The 27,081-nt window shown below is 40.6% G+C and overlaps 2 protein-coding genes across 3 annotated transcripts; both read left to right on the top strand.

Moving 5' to 3' along the window:
- Positions 1-11,591: 11,591 nt before the first annotated feature.
- Positions 11,592-24,999, top strand: aurkaip1 (aurora kinase A interacting protein 1). Of its 2 annotated transcripts, none has more exons than XM_080733819.1 (5): positions 11,592-11,650; positions 13,600-13,713; positions 15,087-15,346; positions 15,866-16,090; positions 21,693-24,999. In XM_080733819.1, the coding sequence occupies exons 2-5, from the start codon at positions 13,659-13,661 to the stop codon at positions 21,807-21,809; spliced, it is 657 nt and encodes a 218-aa protein (XP_080589945.1). In that variant the 5' UTR covers positions 11,592-11,650; positions 13,600-13,658; the 3' UTR covers positions 21,810-24,999. The 2 variants fall into 2 exon arrangements, with proteins under 2 accessions (XP_080589945.1, XP_080589946.1); XM_080733820.1 differs by having other exon boundaries at positions 11,607-11,650; positions 13,605-13,713.
- On the top strand, positions 17,863-19,236 carry LOC308291704 (tRNA (guanine(10)-N(2))-methyltransferase homolog; the record flags this gene model as incomplete). The annotated part of the gene is made up of 1 exon (XM_080733818.1): positions 17,863-19,236. The coding sequence occupies one exon, from the start codon at positions 17,863-17,865 to the stop codon at positions 19,234-19,236; it is 1,374 nt and encodes a 457-aa protein (XP_080589944.1).
- Positions 25,000-27,081: the final 2,082 nt, after the last annotated feature.

The raw sequence follows: 27,081 nt of genomic DNA, 5'->3' as shown, positions 1-27,081 counted from the left end.
TCATGTCCAGCGGGTGTACTTGTACATCAAGCTGCCTCATGCTACATAAACAGGAGATAGGCTCCTGCCCTGTGAGACTCATGGCTCGGCCGAGTCATATGGTCTTCATGGCTTGGCAAGGCTTACTATGTACAGTATCAAACTGGGTGAATAGTATCACAGTATTTTATGTCTGTTGCATATAGTATTTTGCATACATTTTGTGTAAAGGTCAATTTGTGCTTTTACCTATAACTCCCCCGATTAGTGTAAAACTTTGTATGCACACTTCCCAGAGGCCAAGGAAAAACCTGTGCCCTGCATTTTTCACATCTGCCACCAGAAGGCCGAAAACACATTCTTCGATATTACTCCTTCAGATTTTATCAGAAAATCACACAAATCAGTACACACAGTATCTCTACAGTGATGTAATCATGACGGATTTGTCCGATATCATATTCTATCTAATTGGCTAACATTGAATTCCAAGGTTTGCAGGATTGCTCCTTTTTGAACAAAATGTCTCAAATCATGAACGTAGCCTGCTATGCGTGTGAGATTTTGCACACACATTCACACTAGGCCAAGGAACAGATGCCACCCTTCTCACATTGGTCTGTTATAGCGCCACCAGCGGGTCAACTTTAGCAAAACACATTTTTGGAACAAAATGACTCAAATCCTGCATGCAGCGTACGATTGCCGTGAAAGGCCCAAGAACGCGTGGCACCCTTTTCACTTTGGCCTATTATAGAGTCACCACTAGGCCAAAAAAACCTACCTGACCTGCCGGAGTCCTGTTCGGAAGAACACTGCTTCTAGTTTTTCTTTGATGTCTTCTTTGCTTTCCCTTGATGCCTTTTTGCTTTCCTGCTTTTTATGCCTTGGCCACTTTATCGCTGCTTGCAGCTATATTTATTATTATTATTACCCTTATTATTATCTTACCTTATCTTAGTTTTTCTTATTATTATTGTCACCTCGACAACATTGCATTCTTGTCCCTGTAGAGTAGTGATAATAAAACCTTGCATTCTCTTTATTCTTAAATCTCACGTCAACAATTCATGACTCCCGGGTGCTCCACCCCCACCTCTCCGCCCTCGTTACTGTTGCTATGTATGACAAGCTTTGAAGCTGACTTCTGTCAGAGCCCGTCACTCAGTCATTCACTGTCAGCATGCAGGATGTATGTCAACACACTGCCCTTCGAAATCTCTTCCAAATCTGTCAACAAGGCCTGGCATGCATTGGGAAAAAAATATTAAACTATTTGACTATTTGACTATTAAAAGTAACAGCAGATAAGGAAATCGCTCTCTGGCTGCTGGACCTATAGAGCCGTTTTAACTGTCTCAGATCGATTTAAATATGAATACATGTTGGCTAAAATGCCCCAAGACTATAACACCCAACGTACCTTATATTTGTTATGTTAATCTGGCAAGCCATCGTCAAGGAAAAGTTTGTCGCTTATACTAGGCCCCTACTCTGTCTCGAGAGAATGAACAGCTACTGATTAAGCCTAACATCAGCCATAAGCATGCACTGCCAACATTATCACCATGGACTTCGATTCATGCCATTATAATGATTAGTGTTATTGACCTGGGCAGCATGTGAGTTTCATCAAGTCTTGTCATATGAACTGAGAAAATAAGTGTATGAACCATTTTATACCAACACATTCTACAGTATGTGTTTATCAAGAAGCACCAAGGAATAGGCTATTTTATCTAATATAAGCCAACTTTTATCACTGGACTGGACAGTTATGTCCTACCACAACACAAGGTAAGAAAGACAACAAATAGCAGCACTTAATGAATATAGGCCTACCTACGTGAAGTGAATTTAACGCCCAAACGGTGTGTTAATGTATTTATTTGATCTGTGATGATGGCGTGTTTAAACAGCCTATAGCAACAATACTCTCCATTAAACAACAACCAGAATAAACTGCTTCAAATGTAGGCTAGGCCTACATGTTTCTGATCATGCCGATTGCTTATAAATCTATAACATTTGATATCTCTGGCGTGAAATGGTCGTGATTCCAGAACAGTTTTAGCTACCGCGTAGCAGATGCAGCCAAGCGTGTCGTCGCACCAAATTCTGGGCCCTGGGTACAAGGATTCACTGCGGGCCCACATGAATGTTCTTCATCTGGAGATTTCAAAAATAGCAGATCTACAAGCTCGCAGCGCGGCACCTAGTGAGCTTATATATCTGCTATTTTTCAATAGCTAAAGTATAAAATAATTAAGGCCCTTCCACCTTGGGCCCTAATAACTCAGTCCCACTCCCCCCTCTTGTGACGCACCTGCACACAGCCTGCTATAAGGCAGAAATACAACACTTAGCGTTGTTCATTCATTAGGCTACTTTATCAGTAGCTATATTTAACATAACAAATAAGGTGTTTGTAGTCATGGGTCATGGCCAACAGAGATCAGAATCAACGGATCATCCACAGGGGGATGCACAGCTCATCAGCACGTTCCAGCTAGTAGTGGCTTTAGGGCACAGGCTAGCCCGCAGCAGGCCGTGGAACAGCAATGAGCCAAGCAAGAAAACGTTCAACCTACTGTATTTTTTTAATTTATTATTATTTAATTTTTAAATTGTTTTCCCCTTTTTTTTTCCTGATTATATCTACTGCATAGTACTGTGTTCTATCCGTCTGTCATTCAATGTTATATGAGATACTTCAATGGTTTCCTATGGAAATAAGCTTAGTCTTTTCTAGGATCTCCTTTTAGTAGACCTTGTACCAGTGAACTGTACCGTCATGAAACTGTACCTTTTCCTATGCAAACTTCTAATAAAGTCAATCAATCAATCAAAAGTATCGAAACGAGGTATAGTTAGTTTTTACGTGAACCGATACTCGATAGTATCGACGTCATGCGTTCGATACCATTAAAATGATCGATTTCGGTACCCAACCCTAGACGTCAGTCATCTCCATATTTGGGAAGATGTGGCCACTTCTTTCACATTTTGTCCAACTTGAAAAAAAAGAAAAAACGAACAAGGTCTGTACATTTTTGGGTCAAAATTAAATGATCCCATGACAAAGCACCAGCGCTTGCCCAGCAGTCTGCCGTCACCCAGGCGGATGTGTGCACACGCCCATGTGAACAACCTTGCCTTTTAGGTTGAGGTCGCTTCTTGCCCTTATAGGGTGTCTAAGGCCTGGAATTTCGTCATTTTAGGGGCAATGCCACTTGGCCTTTAGTGTTATCAAATTCTTGAGGGCACAAAGGCCAAGTGCCAGGGCAGGAAGGCCATCAATTAAAACAGTGATTTTAAGTCCACGCCTCGACGGTCATAATTCATTTTGCTTAAAGATTAAGTACAAACAAAAACTGTTGACATTTTAGACTAGTTTTAGTCATCATGACAATTATTTTACCCCTTTATTGGACAAAGATTGCCATGTAATCATAATTATTTCACACAACATTTCCTCATCCTTTTGATGAAAAAAACTATTTTAGGAATACAGTATAAGACAACACGGAACTAGACAGTCAGTCTAGTTCAACCAACTGATCTCAGTACATTACAGTAGTACACTACATACAGTACAGTAGACAACACCAGGCAGTAGACAATGTCCAGTTCATCCAACTGAACCCACAACCCAGTAGCCACATCCTATTACTAAACAACACCTGCAGAAGTTGCAGAACCACCAGTCCAGTATAGGTAAATAAGCATGTATCCCCCTGTGCCCCCCCCCCCCCCGCCCCCCCCCCCCCCCCCCCACACACACACACACAGAAACGCGAGCGTTGCGCGCAAACGAGTGGGCGAGCCTTTTGAGTTTGTGTGTTTGTTGTTGCTACTTACAACAGTAGACCTACATGGATTTAAATGTTTTTTATGGATTCTTTTTTTTTGGGCTAATGCTAGAGTTCAGGTACGTGTACACAGCCGTTCACACACATTCTCTCTCAGTCTCCACTCTCCACACATCTGGGCGGGGGGATTATTTCCATCACATCATCATCAGCTGGTTCCCTGTTCTAGCCTTAATATTCCTTTATTTTGTCGCGTGTTGGACGTATGGCTTGATAACGTTGGAGGAACATGTTGCAAACATGCTCCATGCCTCCATGCAGGCGAGTAGGGAGCGGTAGGCGAACGAGGCGCCCGCCTACTAACTGAGATCTGATCTCGCCCAAAAAAGAAAAGAAAAAAAGGCTCTATTTCCATTGTGTAAAGGCCTGACTTGGCAGTATAATGTGGAGAGGACCTGCAGGCTTGAAACCCATGTTTCCTATAAAATGTCGCTCAGCCAGTTCCATTCATTGACTGGTAGGCGGCCTATAGACCATATTCACACCGCGGCCATCTTGGATCACATGACTTCCTGGAGTAGCAGCCTGCATTACAAACCATTGTGAACAATGGAGCGATGGTCCCAAAATATGAGTTCTATTCAACCAATTTCTTTTTACCAAATTGACAAATGGGCAGATGACAACATCAACATCACCAAAAGGATTAAATAGAAGGGTATATTCACAATAGTCATGGTAGTTATGTTGCAGTGTTACTCTGTACAAAGACTTGCTACAGTATGCAGACTAGTGCTTGCTCTGCCATCATATAGTTAATAATACTGTATCGTGATTTTTGCATATTAATCAGAAACAAAGCACTGCACAGATTCTTTTTTTTTTTTTTTTTTTTTGCACATAAAAAAACACATTTGAAACAAAATATTGACTTGGGTTGTGCAGGTGAGATTTAAACAATCTAGTTGGGTTTATAAAGTAATCTCACCTCATTTAACAGTATAGTACAAAATAATCATAGAAATAAAATAGCAAAGTCTTTGTACACAGTAAGGTTGCAACCTAACTACCATGAATATTGTGGATGTACCCTTTAATTCTTTTGAGGATGTTGATGTTGTCATCTGCCCATTTGTCAATTTGGTAAAAAGAAATTGGTTGAATAGAACTCATATTTTGGGACCATCGCTCCATTGTTCACAATGGTTTGTAATGCAGGCTGCTACTCCAGGAAGTCATGTGATCCAAGATGGCCGCGGTGTGAATATGGTCTATACAGATGTACATTTTGGCGGCCGGGCCATTACTTTTGCTATTGTTTTCAAGCAGGGGGGTTTGGGCAATTACCTTTCTTTACCTGCCTTTTACTGTATAAAAGGGGGTCTACACAGCATGATGCTCTGGTCCTGTGAACATTAGTAGGCCTAAGTAGCAGCCAGTCTACTTTAAGTGGCAGCCTATGAATACAGATGGTGCTGATTACCTTTGCAATGTAAGGATATATTCCATAATCCTGTGTCAATGTCGTCTCAAAAAAGAAGGAAAAAGAAAAGCATGTCACATGCTTTCCTCCTGCCTCCTATAAATGTCCCTTTATTTTAGCCAGTTTCAAAGGAAAATCACCTCACGTGTATCTGTTGTTGAAACTAGACCAGGTCACCTGGTTGTGCCAGACCCGCAATGAAAACTAGTATGGCACTGAACTAACACATGAACACACAGGATTTTATAGTCTCAGCAACAAAGCGTAGTGAGCTTGTAGATCGGCTGTTTTCACTAGTATGGCACTGAACTAACACATGAACACACAGGATTTTATAGTCTCAGCAACAAAGCGTAGTGAGCTTGTAGATCGGCTGTTTTGACTAGTATGGCACTGAACTAACACATGAACACACAGGATTTTATAGGCTGAGCAGCTGGAAATGTTTGTGAGCTTGTAGATGGGCTGTTTTCACTAGTATGGCTGTGGGGCAAATGTTTTGCAGCACTGAACTAACACATGAACACACAGGAATTTATAGTCTCAGCAGCTCGTCAGCCAACTCAACTCAGCTGGTCCCGTACAGGTGACGGCACTCAAGGCAATCAGCCGAGCAAGGGAAGGGAGGGGCAGATGAGCAGTCAGAGGCAAACACAGGCACACTGAGGAAAAGAGGGACACTGAGGAAAAGAGGGACCGACCGACCGACCGACAGACCGACAGACCGACAAAGCCTTATGTAGGCCGACCCCCTGGGTCTGGCAAAAATCAGTTCACTTTGCGTGGTGTTGCACGCTTAATGCATATCAGGTGAAGCCTGTTAAAGGTTGTTAGTCTCCTCCGATAGTTTCACTAAGTAGCCTACATTAAGCAACAGAAATGTATTATGTAACATTTTCCCTTACAGAGGTTTTACAAGCCAAAACAACAGGAGCATGAGATAATATTTTGCCCTTAAATATTTGAAAGGAATAGAGTAGAGTCAGACTACTGTGACACAAGGTACATTTCTCACCTTGAAAACAATGAAATGCAACCTTATTTATTTTAGCTTTAAAGACAATTGTTTTGCAAGATAAGATTTTGCTTGTTAAAAAATATGTATTCAATAATAATATTATTAATACTATTTGAAATAAATGATCTCAATATGTACTCATAATTTTAAAATAAAGGTTTTGCCATAATCATGCAGCTCTAATAGTGACACAGACATGACAGCAATGGCACAACAATTAAAACATATATAGCCTACAGTAAAATGTATTTTTAACTTTAGGCCTTTCAGTGAATGATCAGCTGGCTTCAATATTATATCATATTAGACTGGATATTGTCTGCAGAGATGGGCGAACATACATTGAAAAGTATTTTGATACAAAATACAAATACTGGGTCAAAAGATGTATCAACATACAAAATTTAAATACAGGCCTGAGAACGTATTTTGTATTTTGAATATAAATTTGTATTTATAAAAATTGATGCAATGATAGTAATTTTATAGATTGATGGCCAAGTAATAAATTAAATGCCTTCTATGGTGTTTGTCTTTGGAGCAGGCAGCCTAAATGTACAGTTTAAACCTTTGTGAATGTTTAAAATATGTCCATTTGAGAATAAAATGACATTGAAAAAGGATTTTGTATTCATACTAGACCTGGAAGTATTTTGATTTTGATTACATCCAATTTTTTCCATCCCAGCCAAATACAAATTACAAAATACAAAAAAGTATTTCAAATACGTATTTCAAATACATGTATTTCAAATACTGCCCATCTCTGATTGTCTGTGATTTTGGATATTGTACTATTGTGTGATTGATTTGGCATTAGTGTTCTTCTAGCTTATTGGTACTCAAATTGAAGTATATCTTGTAGGTCTACTTGGCGATTTGGCTGGCATTCAGCTGGCATTTCACCTACCAAAATGTCATTCTACGCCACTGCCTCCATGCCTCTGTGACAGATAAACATTGTCGCTTAGTAGTTTTCTAACTTTGACTGCTGTGAGTGTGACTGTGTGAGAGCAGCAACATGTCCATTCAACTCTCTCTCTCTCTCTGCGTGTGTGTGCGCGCGCGCGCTGCTGGCTGCTGCTCTGCCACTGCAGGTCAGAAATCAGCAGGTGTTTGACCGTAATGTACATCACAGCCCAGTCTTTATTTTGTAGTTCTACTTTTTCGTCTCCTCTTTATTCCTCAATAAAATTGTGAACTGCTGTGGGCGCTAGTTGGGGCACTGGGGCACCACGGCCACTGTGGCCGTTTGAGCATGTCATTTTTCGAGGGGCACACGGCCAAAGAGAGGGGCAACGACGTCGTGGCCGCCGTGAAATTCCTGCCCTATACTGGTATTGTGATAAAATAGTATTTCAGAGTCAAGTGATGCAGTTTCCTAAATCATAATTGAATCTGATCTCTTTCAAAGTCCACTTGCAAAAGCATAATGATACTCACTCACCTCTCATATGATGTCCCTTCTGACATTGTCTGGCCACAGCAAAAACAAATCATATATTGTTTTATTTTCTTGATCGTGTCCGAGGTCTATGTACCACTTCAGGCTGTCAAATTGAGAAGTGATTCTTTCACATGCCTCTAGTCTGATCTGTAAGACTCCTCCCTGTTACTGCCTGCCTGCCACGATAGAACCCACTGAGCATGCCGTCTAAAAGTGGTCTAATAGGGTAATTCGTCTAATAGTGGTATAGATTTGTCTAAACTTAGACTAGTCAAAAAATCCTATAGGATTCTGATCCTATATTCTGAAAACCCTTTAGAAAATCCCATTAAGAATCCTATAAGAATCCTTTACAGTTTTGGAACAGATCCTATTGGATATTTTCTTATAGGATAATAATCCTTTAGAACATCCCATTAAGAATCCTATAATCCTTTACAGTTTTGGAACAGATCCTATTGGATATTTTCTTATAGGATAATAATCCTTTAGAAAATCCCATTAAGAATCCTATAAGAATCCTTTACAGTTTTGGAACAGATCCTATAGGATTCTCGATCAGAATCCTAAAGGATATTTTGGCCAAGGATCATACATTTGTATGGTACTGTAATGCCTCAGGTGCCTGAGTCCTGTTCTGATGCTCTTCGCCATGGGTGTTTAGACATACAGTATCAGATTGTTACATTATCATTGACGTTGTGAGTGAGATTTGAACTCACTACCTCCGGTGCTTGAATCCTGCCCTGATCCTCTGCACCAGGGTTTTTGGTCCTATTTGACATTTTATAGGATCCAATGGGATTTCCCCTACACAAATCCTATTGGATTTTTTCTTATAGGATTATTATCCTATAAGAAAAAATCCAATAGGATCTGTTCCAAAACTGTAAAGATTCTTATCGGATTCTTAATGGGATTTTCGAAAGGATTCTTTCTATCAGAATCCTAAAGGATATTATCCAATAGGATCTGTTCCAAAACTGTAAAGGATTCTTATAGGATTCTTAATGGGATTTTCTAAAGGATTTTTCTATCAGAATCCTAAAGGATATTTTATATCCAATAGGATCTGTTCCAAAACTGTAAAGGATTCTTATAGGATTCTTAATGGGATTTTCTAAAGGATTTTTCTATCAGAATCAGACAGACATACATAAACCTATTTTCTAGGGTTATTACTTGAATGGGCTACCTAATATCTATTTATTACCTTATTATGTTAATCCTACAGGACCTTATACAGGACCAAAAATTATCTGATAGAGGTGAACATTATATGAACTTTAGAATCCTATTAAAAAGATTCTATTGGTACACTCGTAAATTATATCAGATTCTTAAAGGAATTAGTTGAATCTTCAAAGTTCCAATATAATCCTATAAGGTTCTGTTGGAATCTTTGACATTTCTACAGGGTATATTGGAACTTTTAAAAAATCCTACAGTTCCAATACAATCCTATTGGAACTTTGAAAAATCCTATTGGATTTCCAAAGTTAGATATAACCCTATAGGATCCTATTGGAACTTTGCAAAATCCTATCGGATTTTCGAAAGTGCCGATAGAATCCTATAGGACTGTATTGGAAATTTGTAAAAACCAATATGATCCTATAGGATTTTCAAAATCCAATAGAATCCTATTGGAAATTTCAAAGATCCTATAGGATTTTTGACTAGGGCTAGACGACTAATAGACGTCTAATAGTCGTCTAAATATAGACGGTCTACATTTAGACGACTATTAGACGTCTATTAGTCGTCTAGTCTAAGTTTAGACGACTAAAAAACTTTGAAATCTATACCACTATTAGACCACTTTTAGACAGCATGCTCAGTGGGAACAGTTTGGGCAGTTTGGATTTTGGAAAATGACTGGGCCAAAAGTAAAGCATAAAAACAAATGCAAGCAATGACAATATATGAAAATAATACCATTTTGAAAACCCCTCAATATATTTCCTTAATAACTGGTTACTTGTTAATGCAATACTTGTACTGTACTGTATTGCTTTGTAATGTCCTGTGGTTTTGTATATTCATATGATTTTACTCCCAAGGGAAAACAAATGATCTAATAAAATGTGTGGTCTATACAGTGGCAAAATGGCAAACTATAAAATCAAACAACAAAACTTATGACTTAGTTCATCTATTCTCACCCACTGCAAGTCACTGCAAAGTAATAACAGTACAGTATCACTGTCATAAATTAGCATTTAGTGACACCTAGTGGTCACTTTTAGCTTAAGTCTTAAGTGTATTTCAAAGAAGCACTTTAGAAAATACACTGATAGATTAGACAGGCCGGTAGACTGAGCATGTGGGGCAAATGAAGATTCATTCAATCTAAAGATTAGACCACTGTAAGGCTATAGGGGTCCCCAGCTATAACTCTATGGTCCCCAGGTGTATAGAAAATGGACTCTCTCCTTCCCAGTCTCCATAAGCACGTCCAGCCAACACCAGTTTAAAAGCCACAAAACTTGGATTTATTATTAGATTGAAAGTATTGACATTAAATGGACACCATCAAATTAAACACCACTCTCCCACTCGCCAGTTTGCGGGTCGGTTTATTGGCTGGGGCTACAACAGCATTGGTGTGGTTGGTGGCTGGCAAGGAGGAAGACACCTTAGAGCTGGTGCCAGCCAGGTTCATAGCAGAGCCCTATGAGCCTCCCGTTCACTTCATGGGGCCAGGTCTTCTACGCACACATCTATTGGCGTATAGTGACAAACGGCGAACCGGAATTTTACAAAATGCATTGAAGTCTATGAGGTGTAAAGTGACAATGAACCACGTGACCAGCGCTGTTTCTGACCCCGCAGTGGCAGGACTCTCTGATTAGAAGGCTCTGGTTCATAGATCAGCCTGGTCCAGGAGCCAATCAGCAGATGAGTACCAATCAGCGGTACTCATCACTCAATCAGCTCCACTCAATCACCCATGCACCAATGAGGGAAAGAACATGTAAACACAGAAAATACATGATTCAATGTTATATGAGATACTTAATGGTTTCCTGTGGAAATATTGTGTGAAATATGCTTAGTCTTTTCTAGGATCTCCTTTTAGTAGACCTTGCCAGTGAACTGTACCGTCATGAAACTGTACCTTTTCCTATGGAAACTTCTGATAAAGTCTTCAATCAATCAAAACCCGCCATATAACCACCTTCAACAAACACATCAACAGTGGGCATCAAAGCATTGTGGGCACTCGCACTTGGTAAATCTGTGGGTGCTGGAAACACTTGGTAAATCTGTGGGTGCTGGAAACATTATTATTAGGAAAGGTTGGTGCTACACACATAAACACGCACACGCAAATGTCCTCTCTGCAGAGGTGGAATATATAAAGGTACACACATTTTGTACTAAAGTAAAAGTATCAATACTGCAATCTAGATGTACTACGTTACAAGTAAATGTCCAGAATTCAAAATGTACTTGAGTACAAGTATGAAAGTATTGTCACCAAAATGTACTAAAAGTACAAAAGTAAAAGTACAAAATGTTTGAATAGCCTAAGTATAAAATAGGGCTAAAGTGGTCCATGCATGTTTTATAATATTATATTTTATATCTGCAAAGTAATTAGTAACTAAAGTTTTCAAAAGATTGTAGTGGAGTAAAAGTTAAATATTTGGATCCAAGATGTAGTGCATGGAGTAGAAGTAAAAGTATTGGAAATTGGAAACTCTCAAGTTAAGTAGAAATAGCTCAAAAGTCGCTGCGTATGGTATTTACCATGAACATGTAATTAGGCGGAACCAAATAGGCGGAACCACTATGCAGTCTTCATCAAGTCAGCCGGACGTGTGGGGAGTGTTGCACATTCCGGAAGTTGTCTTCTATGCTTGAGTCACATTGAAAACTAGCCCACCGGGTCACTCTGATATCAGGTAACGTTACATTATTTATACAATCTGATAATCAGTCATTGTTTTAGATCGTTAAATCACAACATGAATACAAATATGTTCAGTCCCTTTCATCACGTTATGTGACTGAAATACGCATCAAGGGCACAAAGCAACGCACTATAGCTAGCCAAAATCTTAGCTTTAGCTCAAAGATCGAGCCACCATGGGTACATGAACGTAATTATTAAATGCCGACAATAACAAATTGTCTTTTCATTAATTATCTGATGGTATTGTGTTATTCTAACTTGGTCATAGAAAGCTTAGATGATTGTTGACTGTCAACGTTTTTGTCTTGCCGTGGATCTTATGCTTAGTACTGTGTTCTAGTTCAATGTTATATGTGATACTTAAAGGGTTCCTGTGTAAATAAGCCGAAAAGCTTACTAAGATCTCCTTTTAGTTGCCCTTGTACCAGTGAACTGTACTGTCATGAGACTGTACCTTTGTCTGTACAACCTTCTAAAGGCTTCGCCTTCAAGGCGACAAATTGGTTACAATTTAAAGTGACATTCAAGATTCAAACGTTTTATTTGTCACATGCTCTCATGTGTGCTCCTGTAGTGACATCTTGGTACTTAACAAACTCTACCAGACTGCACCAATTATGTACAGCTACAGTATATTGTACAATAGATATTATGAGAGTAGATACTTATAAAGATATACAAGTTTTGTAAACCTAGCTTATGCATCAGCATCCAGGCATATGTGAAGTGACCAACCATAGACTAACTATTAATAATATACAGTACAAATTAGAATGGCACCATCTCTGAGTTACGGAGGTAGGATGTACTGTATATCTATTTAGCTTTTATATGATGTGTATATTGGGTTGATATTTCATACATTGTATACAATCCATGAACATAATACAGCATACAGAGCTATAGAACACTGAAGGGATTTATCTCTGAAGCATTTAATTTATTTACTCGCCGTGTGCTGTGTACTACTACTATCCCAATAATGATTTAGGACCACGACAAAAACAAGCCCGCAGGGCCTTTTATTTGATCCTTTTAGCGTATAACTACTACAGTTATATTACCGTATAACTGTAGTACTCAAAATGTTAATAAAATATGTATCCAATCAATCAATCAATCAATAAAAATTACTGCGTCTGGCTCTTCAAGTCCTATAGTTTCATATCCATTTGAAGGTTCTGCCACAAAATGTGTATTTATTAAAATGCACCAAGTGATCTCTGTGTGTATGTACAGGTATATGGAATGCATGTGTTGGAATATCAGCAGTGGTGTGTTCTAGACTTTTTTTTTTTTAGGACATACTATAATCTATGATCTGCGGCTATTCGTGTGGCCAGAGCATACGACAGTGCATAATGCCTATCAAATGCGCTACTTTGAAAGGTTCACGAGGGCAGACGCTATTCATATTTTTATTTCCGACAGCAGACGCCGTATACGTGTATTACAGGTGTTATAGTAATTTTCAGGTCATACTATTGTATATAATATAGACATTGAATTTCCACAAGGTAGAGTGTCAATGAATACAATATATTTATTAGCAACAAAGTTAAGAGCTCTGAGGTACTGAGGTGCATAGTGATCCCCCGTTCTCTCAGGCCAGTCTCCTCTTATAGAAAACTGTATTACAAGAATAGCTGAAGGGGTGTCTACTAAACAGTGTCTAAAGATACAATTCGGTTGTGAAGAGTCTTCCGTATATGGACCGGTGACGTAGGAGCCAGTCAGCATTTGGCTTCTGTTCGTATCACAGCTGCTGTCGAGTTAGTCTTATGTGACTCATCTAATATTGCATACAGTAAGTTTGGGAAATACACAATATTACATATTGACAGTCGTATAAATAATTTCTACTACACAGGTAGAACACAGCACTGAATATCAGCCATTCTCGAATTAGAACTAACAGCATATTTATTGTCCCCACAGGACAGGTGACCATCCAACTCAGTCCCGATGACGTTTGTATTGATGTGATCAGAGGCTAGATGATGTTTATTTCAAAGCTTGGGCCTCCACTCCGTCTGCTCTGCAGATCCACTGGTAAGATGGACAGAACATCCGCCTTGGTGCTTGATTTAACCACTTAAACCTGCAATGAATGTATGAATGAAACTGTATTCTAAGCAATCTGTATGTGCATATTGTAGAATGAGGTAGACATTGGCAGAGGCAGTGGTTTTAGTTGGGTATATTTACGGTTCTATGACACCAACTGGTTGATGAGTGGCATTTTGCCAAAATGCAATTTTTATTAGGCTTAGCTCATCAGTTGACAATGTTGGCACTTACGTTGCGTTGGCACTGGGTTGGGACATGGAAGTTACGGATTGCAGCATTAAGCCCTATAAAATGATTCATTTCAAAGAAATGTAATAGACAAATAGACAAGCTCGCAGCACGTTTGCTACTTGTGTTCACAATTAATTTTCACCTAGGGCTGTCACAATTATTACATAATCGTCTAATCGCAATTATTTGACATAACCGCGATTATTTTTCATAATCGGCATAATCGTTTCCATGTAGAAACATTTTCATATATATTTTTTTAAAGTAAAAAATAGTGGAAATAGCAGATATAGCAGCTTGTCGATTGGCTATTTCCACTATCAATGTTCTTTTTTAAGTGTAAAGTTGTCAAATATGTCAGTAATTTATTTGTATATTTAGGTTATGTGTCATATCTACCATGTGCAACTTCAAAGCCTAAGAGCCAAACAGAAATGTAATTGTCAACGACAAAAACACAATTAAATCGTTAATCGCAATTATTTGAGTGACAATTAATCGTCATGTAAAATTTCACAATCGTGACAGCCCTATTTTCACCTACAATGACATGCCAAACATAGGAACGCAACGGATTGAAAACGGTCAAAACGAAAAACACCCTTTCTTTCTAGTTTCACCCAGAGCGGTGTAAGGAGAGTGACGACACTTCCGTCGACTCCCATAGTAAGCGTGGAAAGCCTGTTTACTCTATGGTGGGAAGCTAACTTAGCCTGCACGCATGGAGCCTGTTCTCATTCCTAACTAGCCTCTGCTGCTCTTCAGCCCCGTCCGCCCCCATTATAACCGAAGCATTTTCACTCGCTGGTAAGTAGACTAAATCATGTCTTTTTCACCCTTTTAATAATATTATCTACTTTAGAGAGGCCCGTGAATGCGTTAAAATGGTGAAAAATATGTGATTTAGTCTACTTACCATCGAGTGAATATACCTCGGCTAGAATGGGGGCGGACGGGGCAAAAGAGGAGCAGAGGCTCGCTAAGAATGAGAACAGGCTCCATGCGACGCCACTTCCGGTCTGCGGCGAGATCAAAGCATGTTGTCACTCTCCTTACACCGCACTGGTTTCACCGCTTCAGGGGATAAATGGCATTATTCTTTTTTTTTTTTTTCTCATTTCTAGGTGGTCGTCAACCTCCTCTGCTGCATATCCTGAGTGGATCTGCGCCTCTCACATGCTGCTCCTCTTTAAACGCGACACGACACAGCCAATACTCCACGGCGGCGGACAACGCCCCGCCTCCTAGATGGGTGCAACTCGAGCCGGAGCTGGACGAGGCCCTGGTGCCTCGCAAGATGTCCGTGAGTCCCCTGGAGAGCTGGCTGTCCCTCCGCTACTCGCTCCCTCCCCTGCTGGAGGCGCCGCAGCATCCTCCCCAGGAGGTAGGGCATTCACCAAATATTCAAATATCAAAGTCACTATTCGACGTTGTCCACCAAAGTCGAATATTCGCTTGATTGAATTTTTTTCATTGTTTTCTCTTTGAAAAAATATATCGTTTTTAAAGCTTGGCTAGATAGGAAGTCATAAGAATGTGCTGTCAATGCCCCCTGGTGGATGAATTTGTTAATGCTCTATACCAGGGGTTCTCAAACCTTTTTAGGCCGTGACCCCCCAAAATAAACATATTTGAAGTGGGGACCCCCACCCTGACAAGCACTTGGAATTGTAGGTATTACATTTAATGTGACTCGGTTCGGCATATAAATATTGTGAAAATAGCCGATCTACATGCTCACAACGCGTTGTGAGCATGTAGATCGGCTATTTTCACAACGTTCGCCTCTTGCTGACTTAATATTTGACAGTTTGGCCAGTCCTGTCGAATATTTGACTATTCGAATACTTTGAGGTCGAATAAATCGAATACTAAAAATCACTATTCGTGAATGCCCTACCAGGAGCCCGGTGGCAGGCTGCTGGACGAGAACATGTTGCCGCCGTTCTCCGTCCCCGTGCTGGAGGACGGCGGCGGGGAGATCCGCGGCGTCACAACGCCGATCAGCTGCAAGAATGTGCTGGAGATTCGGCGGCGGAAGATGAACCGGCACAAGTACAAGAAACTGATGAAGAGAATGAAGTTCGTGCGGAGGAGAGTGCTGCTCGGCCGGGGGAAGAAGAAACAGGTGACAGGTTTTTTAGATTTGGGGCTTTTAGCACAGGGGTTCCCAAACTGTTTTGTCTTTGGCACCCCATGAATATTTTTTTAATCCGAGGCACCCTCACATTATAATTCTCACTCAATTTTCACACCTTATATTTATAGCATATTATCGTCGTTGTCGGGTGGAAACCCTGTATGTCTAAAACCGTTCGTTTTGTATTTATCATCTATAAAATGTACTAAACTAGTGAAAACAGCAGATCTACAAGCACACAACCCCTCGCGATGTGCTTGTAGATCGGCTGTTTTCACTAGTTTTTTGTGACAGTCTTGTATGATGAAGCAGGGCTTTGCTTTACCAAAAGACGTACACATTTGAAACTTGGAGATACGAGGTTTCTGCCCGACAGTGACGATATTTTAGTGATTATGTTGCGAGGAAAACGTTGAGATAATAGCCATTTTGGTTAGAACTGACTGAAAATAACTTTGTACTTCAAGTTTAAAATGATACTAAATATTTTTTCATGTGTCCAAATAAATTCCAAATATTATCAAATTATCGAGGTAAAACATCAAATGTATAGAAATGGTCCTCTAGGACAGTGGTTCTCAGACATTTTTGTCTCGGGGCACCCCTGTAAAATAACATTTTCATCCAAGGCACCCCAGAATTGCATTATTACTTGACAGTACCTTACATTTATGTCAAATATGTAATTCTTTCCCCCGAAGCTACAGTATGTCACGACTCGAGGTAAACTTGAAAGAATATTAGGATTGTAACTTAACTTTTATACTTGGCATTTAACACTTAAACCCCAGCATTCCTTTCCTGGGGGAGAATATTCCCCACGAAACTTGTTGCGCCACGTTGCCACGTTGAGCTTGTAGATCTGCTATGTTTGGCGAAGAGACTTGGTGTACTTTAGGGTTAGGGTTAGGTTACTTCTGAAAAAGAAGAACAGTGCAATTCAGGTCCGTTTTACAAGTACAAGTGGTTAAAGCAGCAGTGTAATGAGAGTGACGACACGCTTTGAACTCGCCGCAGACCGGAAGTGGCTTCGCATGGAGTCCTAGCAAGCCTCTGCCCCGTCCGCCCCCATTCTAGCCGAATCATTAATTCGCTGGTAAGTAGACCAAATCACGTCTTTTTCACCATTTTAACGCATTCACGGGCCTCTCTAAGGTAGATAACATTATTAAAAGGGTGAAAAAGACGTGATTTAGTCTACTTACCAGTGAGTGAAAATGAATGGGGGCGGACGGGGCAGAGGCTTGCTAGGAATGAGACAGGCTCCATGCGTGCATGTGTGCGCATGCGTAAGCTAGGCTAAGTTAGCTTCCCACCATAGAGTAAATAGGCTTTCCACGTTTACTATGGGAGTCGACGGAAGTGTCGCCACTCTCCTTACACTGCTCTGGTTAAACTGAAGTGATATCTATCTATCTATAAATTAGCCAACTATGTATGTCTGTGTGCGTCTGTGTTTACGTCATCCAATTGGAAAACCCTTGAAAAAACAAGAGGTGACGTCATCCAAAGGAAAAACCCAGTGGTGTCATCAACTGAGTGATGATGTCACCATCGTCACCGTCATAAGATCGTCACCATCAACAGCCAATGAGGGATCGGCATTCATGGTGACGTCAACATCAAGTGCGGCCTGATATCAATTACAAGGCAGGCTCTCCTGGTGCACAAGTGGGTCATGCTGCAGACTGTGACCTTTCCGTCTCCAACGCTGACATATTTCAAACATTCCCTTACTAAAATGTCCATTTTCGTAAAATATGGCAGCGCCCGGTGGTCAGTCACACTTACAATATTTACTACATCTTGCTCAAGATAATCTTGCCTTCAGGTTACCAGAAATCAGGGCTCTCCTTTCACTCAGAGGAAAACTGTTTAATCCCGGGGAAGACGTCAATGAGAAGTCTCCTTTCTGGTGTCTGGATGGCGTATCTGAACAAGATGTCCACAGCGTCATGGCCAGATCTGTCTGTGCAAAGTCTGCTTTCGAATTGTGGGGTCGTGGACGAACACACGGTGAACTCAGAGAATCCCTCTTGAAGTATCCATCAGAGAACATGGCACCGTTCATACAGAAAGACTCCACTTACAAAATCAATGTCTACACGTTCAACAAGACTCTGGCGCTAACTGACCGAATGACAAAGATCGAAGCCCTGAAATACCTTTCGTTTGAGGGCTCAGTCAGCCTAAAGGCTCCTCAGCACGTTTTCTGTTTGTTAGAGGACTACGGCACCGACCCCAACGACATCCCTGAGGATCCTTTCCGTGTTTACTTTGGCCGATGGATAGCGGACGGGCAGCGTGAGCTCATTCGCTCCCACAGCGTCAAGAGTAGACACTTCATCGGCAACACCAGCATGGATGCTGGCCTCTCGTTCATCATGGCAAACCATGCCAAGGTTAAAAAACACGACCTCGTCTTTGACCCATTCGTCGGCACCGGCAGCTTGTTGGTCGCATGCTCTCATTTCGGAGCCTACGTCTGTGGAACAGATATCGACTACAACACCATTCACGGGAAAGGGAGATCCAGCCGGAGCAACCACAAGTGGCGAGGTCCTGACGAGAACATCAGAGCCAACCTGCGTCAGTACGGGACAGAGAAGTCCTACATAGACGTCATGGTGTGCGATGCATCCAAACGCGTTTGGAGGGAGGGCGTGCTGTTCGATGCCATCGTCACTGACCCTCCATATGGTATTCGTGAGTCCACAAGGAGAACGGGATCCAACAAGGGCACGACTAGACCGTCGGATGAATGCTTTGGAGAGAGCCACGTTAGTGTCTCTATGGCGTACCATCTGAGCGATATCTTTTCAGATCTGCTAAGCTTCTCGGCCCGCCACCTGGTCATGGGTGGAAGGTTGGTCTATTGGCTGCCTGTCTACAGGCCAGAGTACCGTGAGGAGACGGTCCCCCTCCATCCCTGCCTCAGGCTGATCAGTAACTGTGAGCAGACACTCTCCGGTCAAACCTCCCGACGCCTCATCACCATGGAGAAGATCAAGATGCCTGAGGAGGCAGATGCTCTGGTCCACCTGTCAGACCCCGGCTTCCACCCTTATCGGGGACACAATGCCTTCAGAGAGAAGTACTTTAGTGGACTCAACAAGAAGAATGCTAAGGAGTAGGGCTGTCACGATCATGACATTTTACATGATGAATTGTCACTCAAATAATTGCGATTATCGATTTAATTGTGTGTTTGTTGACAATTACATTTCTGTTTGGCTTTTAGGCTTTGAAGTTGCACATGGCAATCACAACACATAACTTAAATATACAAATAAATTACTGACATATTTGACAAGTTTATACTTAAAAAAGAACATTGATAGTGGAAATAGCCGATCTATACGCTCACAACGCGTCGCATCGTGCCACGTTGAGCTTGTAGATCTGCTATTTCCACTACTTTTTGAAAGTGTTTGTAACTATATTAATATTTCTCAACTTGGAAACGATTATGACGATAATAACTAATTGCGGTTACCTCAGATAATTGCGATTAGACGATTATTATGTAATAATTGTGACAGCCCTACTAAGGAGGACAAAATGCATGTCAATGGAGAGTGTAGTTTCAAATAGACTTTGAGGGGATGTAATCTTGAAGTCAAAGGCTGACTAAACATGTCTGATTTTATTTGTCTTATAGCTTCTGGCGTTTTAAGCTATTTGTTCACAAATACTTTTCAGTGATGGGATGTAAATTTTAACCTTTGCATAAGCCTGCAAAGTCTTTTTAGGAGAGAAGTGCAAATGTGAAGCTTTTCCTAGTCACTGGTCGCGTCTGAATGATTAAGCATGTCACAATGGGCAATCATTCTCTGCGCAAATAGCAGATCTACAGTCTCTTGTAGATATTGAGCTTGTTGTAGATCTACTTGTGTGGAGCAGTGCTTCTCAAAGTGGGGTCCGGGGACACCCAGAGGTCCTCGGGGGGAGTTCAAGGGGGTCCCAGCACAATGTCTTTTATACATCATCACAATCATTTGAACGACTTTATCCATATTGTATATACGTTGGCTGTTAAAAAATGTCAGATACGCAAGCTCACAAACGTGTCACTTTGTGCTGCGCTGTGAGCTTCTACATCTGCTATTTTTGAACATTTCAGAAAAATCTTGAAAGTGTTTTGGGTGGGGAGTCTACACAAATCTTCTCTTATGGGTGTCCCTGGCACAAAACATTTTCAGATGGGGGTCCGTGGCCAAACACATATCCATTTGGGGGTCCTTGACATGAAAATGTTGATGAACCACTGGTGTAGAGAGGGTTGAAAGGGACCAAGTATAGACATCCAGAGGACTCCAGACAACAAGGTTTATGGGTTTTAAAGGAGTAGTTCACCCCCAAAATGACTTTTTTTCTATTGATTAGTCACGCCATGGAGACTAGAGTTCGATAATATTTGTAGTTTTTTGTCGCAAGACAAAAATGTGATGACAATAAATGTACCCCCATCCGGAATCAATGGGGGTAAATTTACTCGAATAATATTTTTGTCTTAGGAATGTGAGAAAAACCAAAAAATATTATTGAACTCTAGTCTCCATGGCGTGACTAATCAATAGAAAAAAAAGTCATTTGGGGGGTGAACTACTCCTTTAAGTCTATATAAGTATTATGTGTAATTTATGCTCCATCATATGACGGTGTTGCTTGCCAAAAAGACGGGCGAAAAGCGTCCTCACCCTAAATGGCATTCATTTGAAAGTGTGATTCGAGTTGCGGTTGGTTGTGTAAGTTGGAAAATGTGGACAAAATATTTTCCCAAACATGGATATGACTGACATCATTGGTGTCTTGTTATAGACCACATGAGACTGACACAAATTATGTCCACATATGGGCATTCCTATGGAATATGATGTCACAACAATGTGATGTCATAGGTCAGCTATAGATATTGAGGTTGACGTTACTGACAAGATCTGACGGTTTTCATAGTTAACTGCGACCTACGGTCACGATAAAAAACTACTCTAATCACTAAGGGTGTAACGATATAGTAACTGTATCGAAATATCCTTTTTAACTTAAAAAATCAATGTTTATTGACATGAAAACGGCTAAAATGTAATCCCATCGTTTTATTTTGTATCGTATCGAATCGGCAGTGCAAATAATTAATTGTATCAATACTACCTACTTGTCCATTGTATTTAGCATTTTTAAGAAGAAAATATTTAAAGCGGGGGTTTAATTACTTTTCCTTTCCATATAGCTACACTGGTCTATCTATAAATGTGTGTAATCTCTGGGTTCATGTCAAGGTGCAGGTTTGTCCATGTGTGTTCAAATATAATGTCCATGTATTTGGCAGATAATCACTGTGTTTACTTATTTATATCCATAATAATACATGTTTCCCTTAAAGATCTGCACTATCCACACAGATTTAATTTCTTTGCTATATAGTTACTATATCGATTTTAAATCATTGAATCGAATCGTATCGTATCGCCATGAATGAATCAATATCGTCCATGTATCGTATCGTCAACCATGTATCGTGATATGTATTGAATCGCTATCAAAATGTATCGTTACACCCCTACTAATCACGGTACCTCTGTTACAGAAGCGATTTGAGAAAGACCTGGAGAGGATTTGGACCCGGGCCGGACTGAAGAAGGCTCCAGAGGGATACACTGCACCTAAGATCTTCCTCAGAGGGCATGGAAACAGAAGGGACTGAGTCAAACCTCATTCACTGTCTTTTTAGTGTGGCGCGTCACTTGTCCACGAGAGCTGATTCTCAACCTGAGAACCCTGTGTGCACTGATGAATCTAGCTTTGGTCCATAGCGTTAGTGGAGTTCTCCCTAACGCTATGTTCCTCTACCTCCGTATTCCTTGGCAAAACCGGAAAACAACAAATCCAAAATAACAAAAACTGTTTCGCCCCTCACCAAACCAAAGGTATCAGTGGACAGTTGAAAGCTTACTCTACTTAGTGGACGTGGTCTGAGCCCCCCACCACACGATTAAAATACATTTCAAGGGCGTAGTGAAAAATGTCACTGTTTCGTAAAAACGGTCTTCAACCAGGAAAGGTGTCTCCGTCAGGTGAAAACGGCGAAACAGTTTTTGTTATTTTCGCACCAGACGACTGGGTTTTCTGGTTTTGCCAAGGAATACGGAGGGAGGTAGAGGAACATAGCGTTAGGGAGAACAGAACTCCACTAACGCTATGGACCAGAGCTATGATGAATCTTCGTCACAAGACAAAGTATATTTCTCCGTGGAGCTAGGAGAAATGTCTTCCACGTTAAGGGACCAGTCTGCATGCCAACCATGACTGTGCGTTGTTATCACCACCCGGAATACCTGGGTTCAAAGACCTAGGACCGCTTCCAGATGAGGATCCACGAGTGGCTGATATCATAGAACAGGGTTCCCCAATTAGTTTTCCCCAAGGTCCAAATTATGTCTAGGGTACTAAGCCGAGGGCCACAACATTGCAGGGGGTGACTGTGGCGTTTCCGCTACTCCAGCGACAGTTCAGATATCGTCACTGTCGGGCAAAAACCTTGTATCTCCAAGTTTCAAATGTGTACGTTTTTTGGTAAAGCAAAGCCCTGCTTCATCCTACAAGATCGTCGCACAAAACTAGTGAAAACAGCAGATCTACAAGCACGTGTGCTTGTAGATCGTCTGTTTTCACTAGTTTAGTACATTTTTTATATGATAAATACAAAACGAACGGTTTTGGACACACAAGGTTTCCACCCGACAACGAGGATATACTGGTGTTGTTGCTGCTCTTATACCACCATTATTTCTGGGGTTGGTTGCAAATGGCCCACGGGCCGCCGATTGGGGAACCCTGTCATAGAACCTGCATCCGCATCAAGCCTGGTGTGGAGGTTTGAGGTCATAAACCATCCAATGACCACACCTCTACAAAGCGACGCACTAGCTTGAAAATCAGTTCTTGTTGGCAAGTGGCACATCCCAATAGGCCTACCGAGTATCCATTTTGGTTAACCCATTTAGGTCCGAGGGTGTTTCTAAAAAATGCCTTCTGAATCCTGAGTCTGAAAAACAAATATTTATTCAAAATCTACCCAAAAGAAAAGAAATGTATGTTGCTCTATACTGTAAATGGCAACAACTACCTAAAGGGGGTTCCACCTTTACTGTCTTGAAAGGTAAAACTCCCAGAAAAGGGCTTCCCGTCCTAAATGGGTTAAACAACTATAACACCTGACAACTGACCCGACGCCATACAGACGGTGTTCTTGTCACACTCTGCAAATACTTACAGGGGAGAACCACCCATTTTCAACCTTGAACTACGTCATTAATATACCTTTGAGATATGTGGAAATAAATAGAAGAAAGCCCCCCCACCCCTTCTATGTCTAGAACTGGAGGATTATTAATAATCATCTGTATTCCATTTATCCACAAGTTTCCAACGTCCCATCATGCATTGCGCAGAAGGTGTGCGGCAGTTCCGGGCGTTGCGGCCGAGAGTGATCTACAAGCTCACAACGGTTGCATCTGCGACGCGGCGTGAGCTTGTATGTCTGCTGTTCTCCCGATGTGTCCCACACATAATTCAAACGCACATCGTTTCGACAACGGAGGTTAGGGTTATGGTTAGGTTTGGTTGTAGAAATAGCGACACGCTTCCACATTGTAATATTGGTTTAGGTTGGAGAGCAATTTCTCGATATCCTCAAAGGAAGTGTGAGAACCAATGTTGATGTGCAGATTTTGAGGACGGATAGATGGCAGATTCCGTAGGAAATGAATCGGATCCTCAGTGTGAAAACGTTGGTCCAGCTCTGCATCGTTCCGCTTCAATGTTTCAATCAGATTCTCCAGCCTCCCCTCAAGCTACAGTAAATCCTCATGGAAACGGGTGGATAATAAACGTAGTTGTATTTAATAGTGCAAAGTACAAAAATATCAGAGAACATACACAGTTTTTGTCGTTTTGTATTGACTTGTTTTCTGAAGCATATACTGTATCTTGTGCTGGGCGATGAGAAGCTGAACAGGCCTCACTTGAACTGAAGTATATTCAGAACGGGTACACAGTATTGTGTATTATTATTTTATGCTTTAACTATTGAAAAATAGCAGATATACAAGCTCACAGCGCGGCACCGAGTGCCGCGCTGCGAGCTTGTACATCTGCTATTTTAGAAAAATCGTGAAAATTTGAATTTTGACCCGATTCTATAAGTGTCTTTTGATGATGTTTCTATGTCAGCAATCTGGCTAGCCATCGTCAAAGAAAAGGTCCTTTTCACTTAACTGGAGCTCAGTTGGTCTGTTCTTGAGAGACTACTATGTCAACCTTTTCATGTGAAGGACCCCCAAAATGATATTTATTTGGCCAGGGACCCCCATCTCAAAATATTTAGTTCCAGGGACCACCCTGAAGTAAAATTTGAGTTACAAACGTTGGCTTTGAAAATGCATATATTCAAAGATTTTCACAACTTTTTCAAAAATGGCAGATCTACAAGCTCGCAGCGCACCACTCGGTGCCGCGCTGTGAGCTTGTATATCTGCTATTTTTCACTGGTTAAAGCATTCAATAATTCTAGGCCTAAATGGGTTAATGACATAGTTCAATGTTGAAAATGGGTGGTTCTCCCCTTTAAGCGGGTATCATTGAAGTGGGCATATTGTATATCGTTGCTGTTGGGCAGAAACGTTTTGTCTCCATATTCTAACTCTGTTTTTTCGCCCTAAATTAAGGCCACAAGCTCGAAACTTGGCTCCTTTGAGCTTGTTAATCTGCTACTTTTGCCAAAATCCCGAAAAGTAACAGTTTTGGACATACGAGGTCTCCACCCGACAGACGATATCAATGTTTTTTTTAACCAAATGTAAAATATACAATAAAGTTTTACCTGTCATGCTGAATGTTTGCGTTATCCTTTTCATCCATGTACTGTAGTATGTCTGTTTTCAATCAAACCAGGATTAAGAGGAATACATTTTCATGTTTCCACCTATTGATGGCAGTATGTGCAGTGTGTAAGAATGTAGTATTTACATTTTTTTTTAAATGCGTTAGTTGCTGCAAACCTGAACTGATTCAAATATGAAACAAACTACTGTAAGTGAAACATTTTTTACAGAGGATTTGGAACGAAAGCCGAAACACTGACTATATCTGCTGAGTGCTGATTATGCTATTTAGGGACACATTTGGAAGTAAACTCATAGCTGCTTCTAACTGATGGATTTGCATCTTCAAGGTTAAATGTGGGTATTTTAGTCACGATTCAAGGTCAGGTAGACCTCCAATTTGCAAAGTTCAGCAGGCTATTTGTCAAGTTTCAAGAAGTGAATATGCAACAATTTGATAGAAATCTTGTTTACTGTACATGGGGTCCCAAACTAGTTGGGATTTCACAGGAAGGCTTTATGCCTACTTTATTACATGCTCCATCGCGCTATACGGCTTGCTTTACACGATCAATGCGACGCGTTGTCAGCTTGTAGATCTGTTCTTGTCAGTAGTGTAAAGTAGGCTATTTACTTGAGTACAGTTTTGAGATATTTGTACTTTACTTGAGTATTTCCAAAACCTTTTATTCTACTCTTAACTCCACTACATCTCAGATTCAAATATTGTACCTTTTCTCCACTACACATTTCAAAACTTGAGTTATATAGGCTACCTTATTGATAATTATTAAAACACTTAAGCCATAGCCTATATCAATTTTTGAAAATTGCCAATATAAGATGCATTGTGACTGAGCTTGTATATCTGCTATTTTCAAAAGATTGTTATACATTTTAAAACTTTAAACGGGTCACTGACCCTCTTAAACTGGTCACACTTTTGGTACTTTTTGATAGCAATACTTTTGTACTTTTATACTCAAGTAAAAATTGCAGTATTGATACTTTTACAAGTACTTTTTCCACCACTGGTCAAGCGACACTGTCGTCTTTTAGTCCAGTCAATCTGAGGTTTGACCCAAAAGAAATTGCAATAGTAATCATTCAGGGGTTTTTATGATCCTTGTTTTGTTTCCTTTATAGTAAGTGAAGGGACCCAAACTTGAACCCCCTGAATTTACCTTGATCCACTAAGAATATTTTGGAAGATTTTTAATATGTGTTTTGGATGGCCCTATAAGGATCATAAAAAACCCTGAATGATTACTATTGCAATTTCTTTTGGGTCATGCCCCTTTTTAGCTTGGATTGACTGGCCTATTTACCACGCAGGGAATCTGAAGGCATGAGGCGGAGCGTCTGCGCCATCCATGCAGTGCGGTCTGAGTGTGGAGTGTGGACTGCAGTATTGTTGCTGGATCAGTTCTCGTATCCCTCAGGGAGGATTGTTTTGTGACCCACTGACTGAACAGAAACGCGCACATCCAACAGGCGTTATTACGCGCAGGACGCACGACGACATCATGGCTTTATTATATCACAGTAAGTTTGATTTGTTGTCTTGATTGCAAAACTTTTTTGTACTCATCTATTCTTCCTAATTGGATCCAGAGTTGACTTTTCTTCGAAACGACCATATATTGGGGGCTTTTCTCCTGCTGAGCTGGGCTGGGGGGGAGGAGGTTTTTCCAAAATAAATGTAGTAGCCTAGGCCTATGTCATTATAGAGTTGGTTTCTCTTTTGGAGATTCCATATCTGTGCTGTTGTGTTCGGTGTCCATTGTCCATCCTTCAACAGAAAATGTATGTTTTCGCAATATTTCTTTGAGACATTTTTGCACGAATTCGATTTCTAGCTAGCATGTGAAAAAAAACTTAAGTTTTAAAGGAACTTACGTTTTAAAGGGGACTTAAAACCTTTGCCTAGATGGAATTATTTATGCTTTTGTAATTTTTTTTTTTTTTTTTTTAGTTTGATATTATAGTTTGTATTATAGCATTATAGTTGGGTATCTTACCATTGATGTGAATTGTATTCATTTTGTCAGGCTACCTACCTTTCTTTACTTTTTTATGCCATTTGAGATTTGT

This window comes from Nannobrachium achirus (genome assembly GCF_963921795.1).
Source record: "Nannobrachium achirus genome assembly, chromosome: 9".
Lineage (NCBI taxonomy): Eukaryota > Metazoa > Chordata > Actinopteri > Myctophiformes > Myctophidae > Nannobrachium > Nannobrachium achirus.
This window is presented reverse-complemented; position numbering and strand designations above follow the sequence as displayed.

What these genes read in the sequence shown, in the direction of transcription:
- aurkaip1 (XM_080733819.1), top strand. Translation starts at nt 13,659, where the DNA reads ATGATGTTTATTTCAAAGCTTGGGCCTCCACTCCGTCTGCTCTGCAGA. An exon ending in TCTGCTCTGCAGATCCACTG is followed by an intron (nt 13,714 to 15,086) that starts GTAAGATGGACA and finishes TCTCATTTCTAG; the next exon opens with GTGGTCGTCAACCTCCTCTG. An exon ending in GCCGGGGGAAGAAGAAACAG is followed by an intron (nt 16,091 to 21,692) that starts GTGACAGGTTTT and finishes CCTCTGTTACAG; the next exon opens with AAGCGATTTGAGAAAGACCT.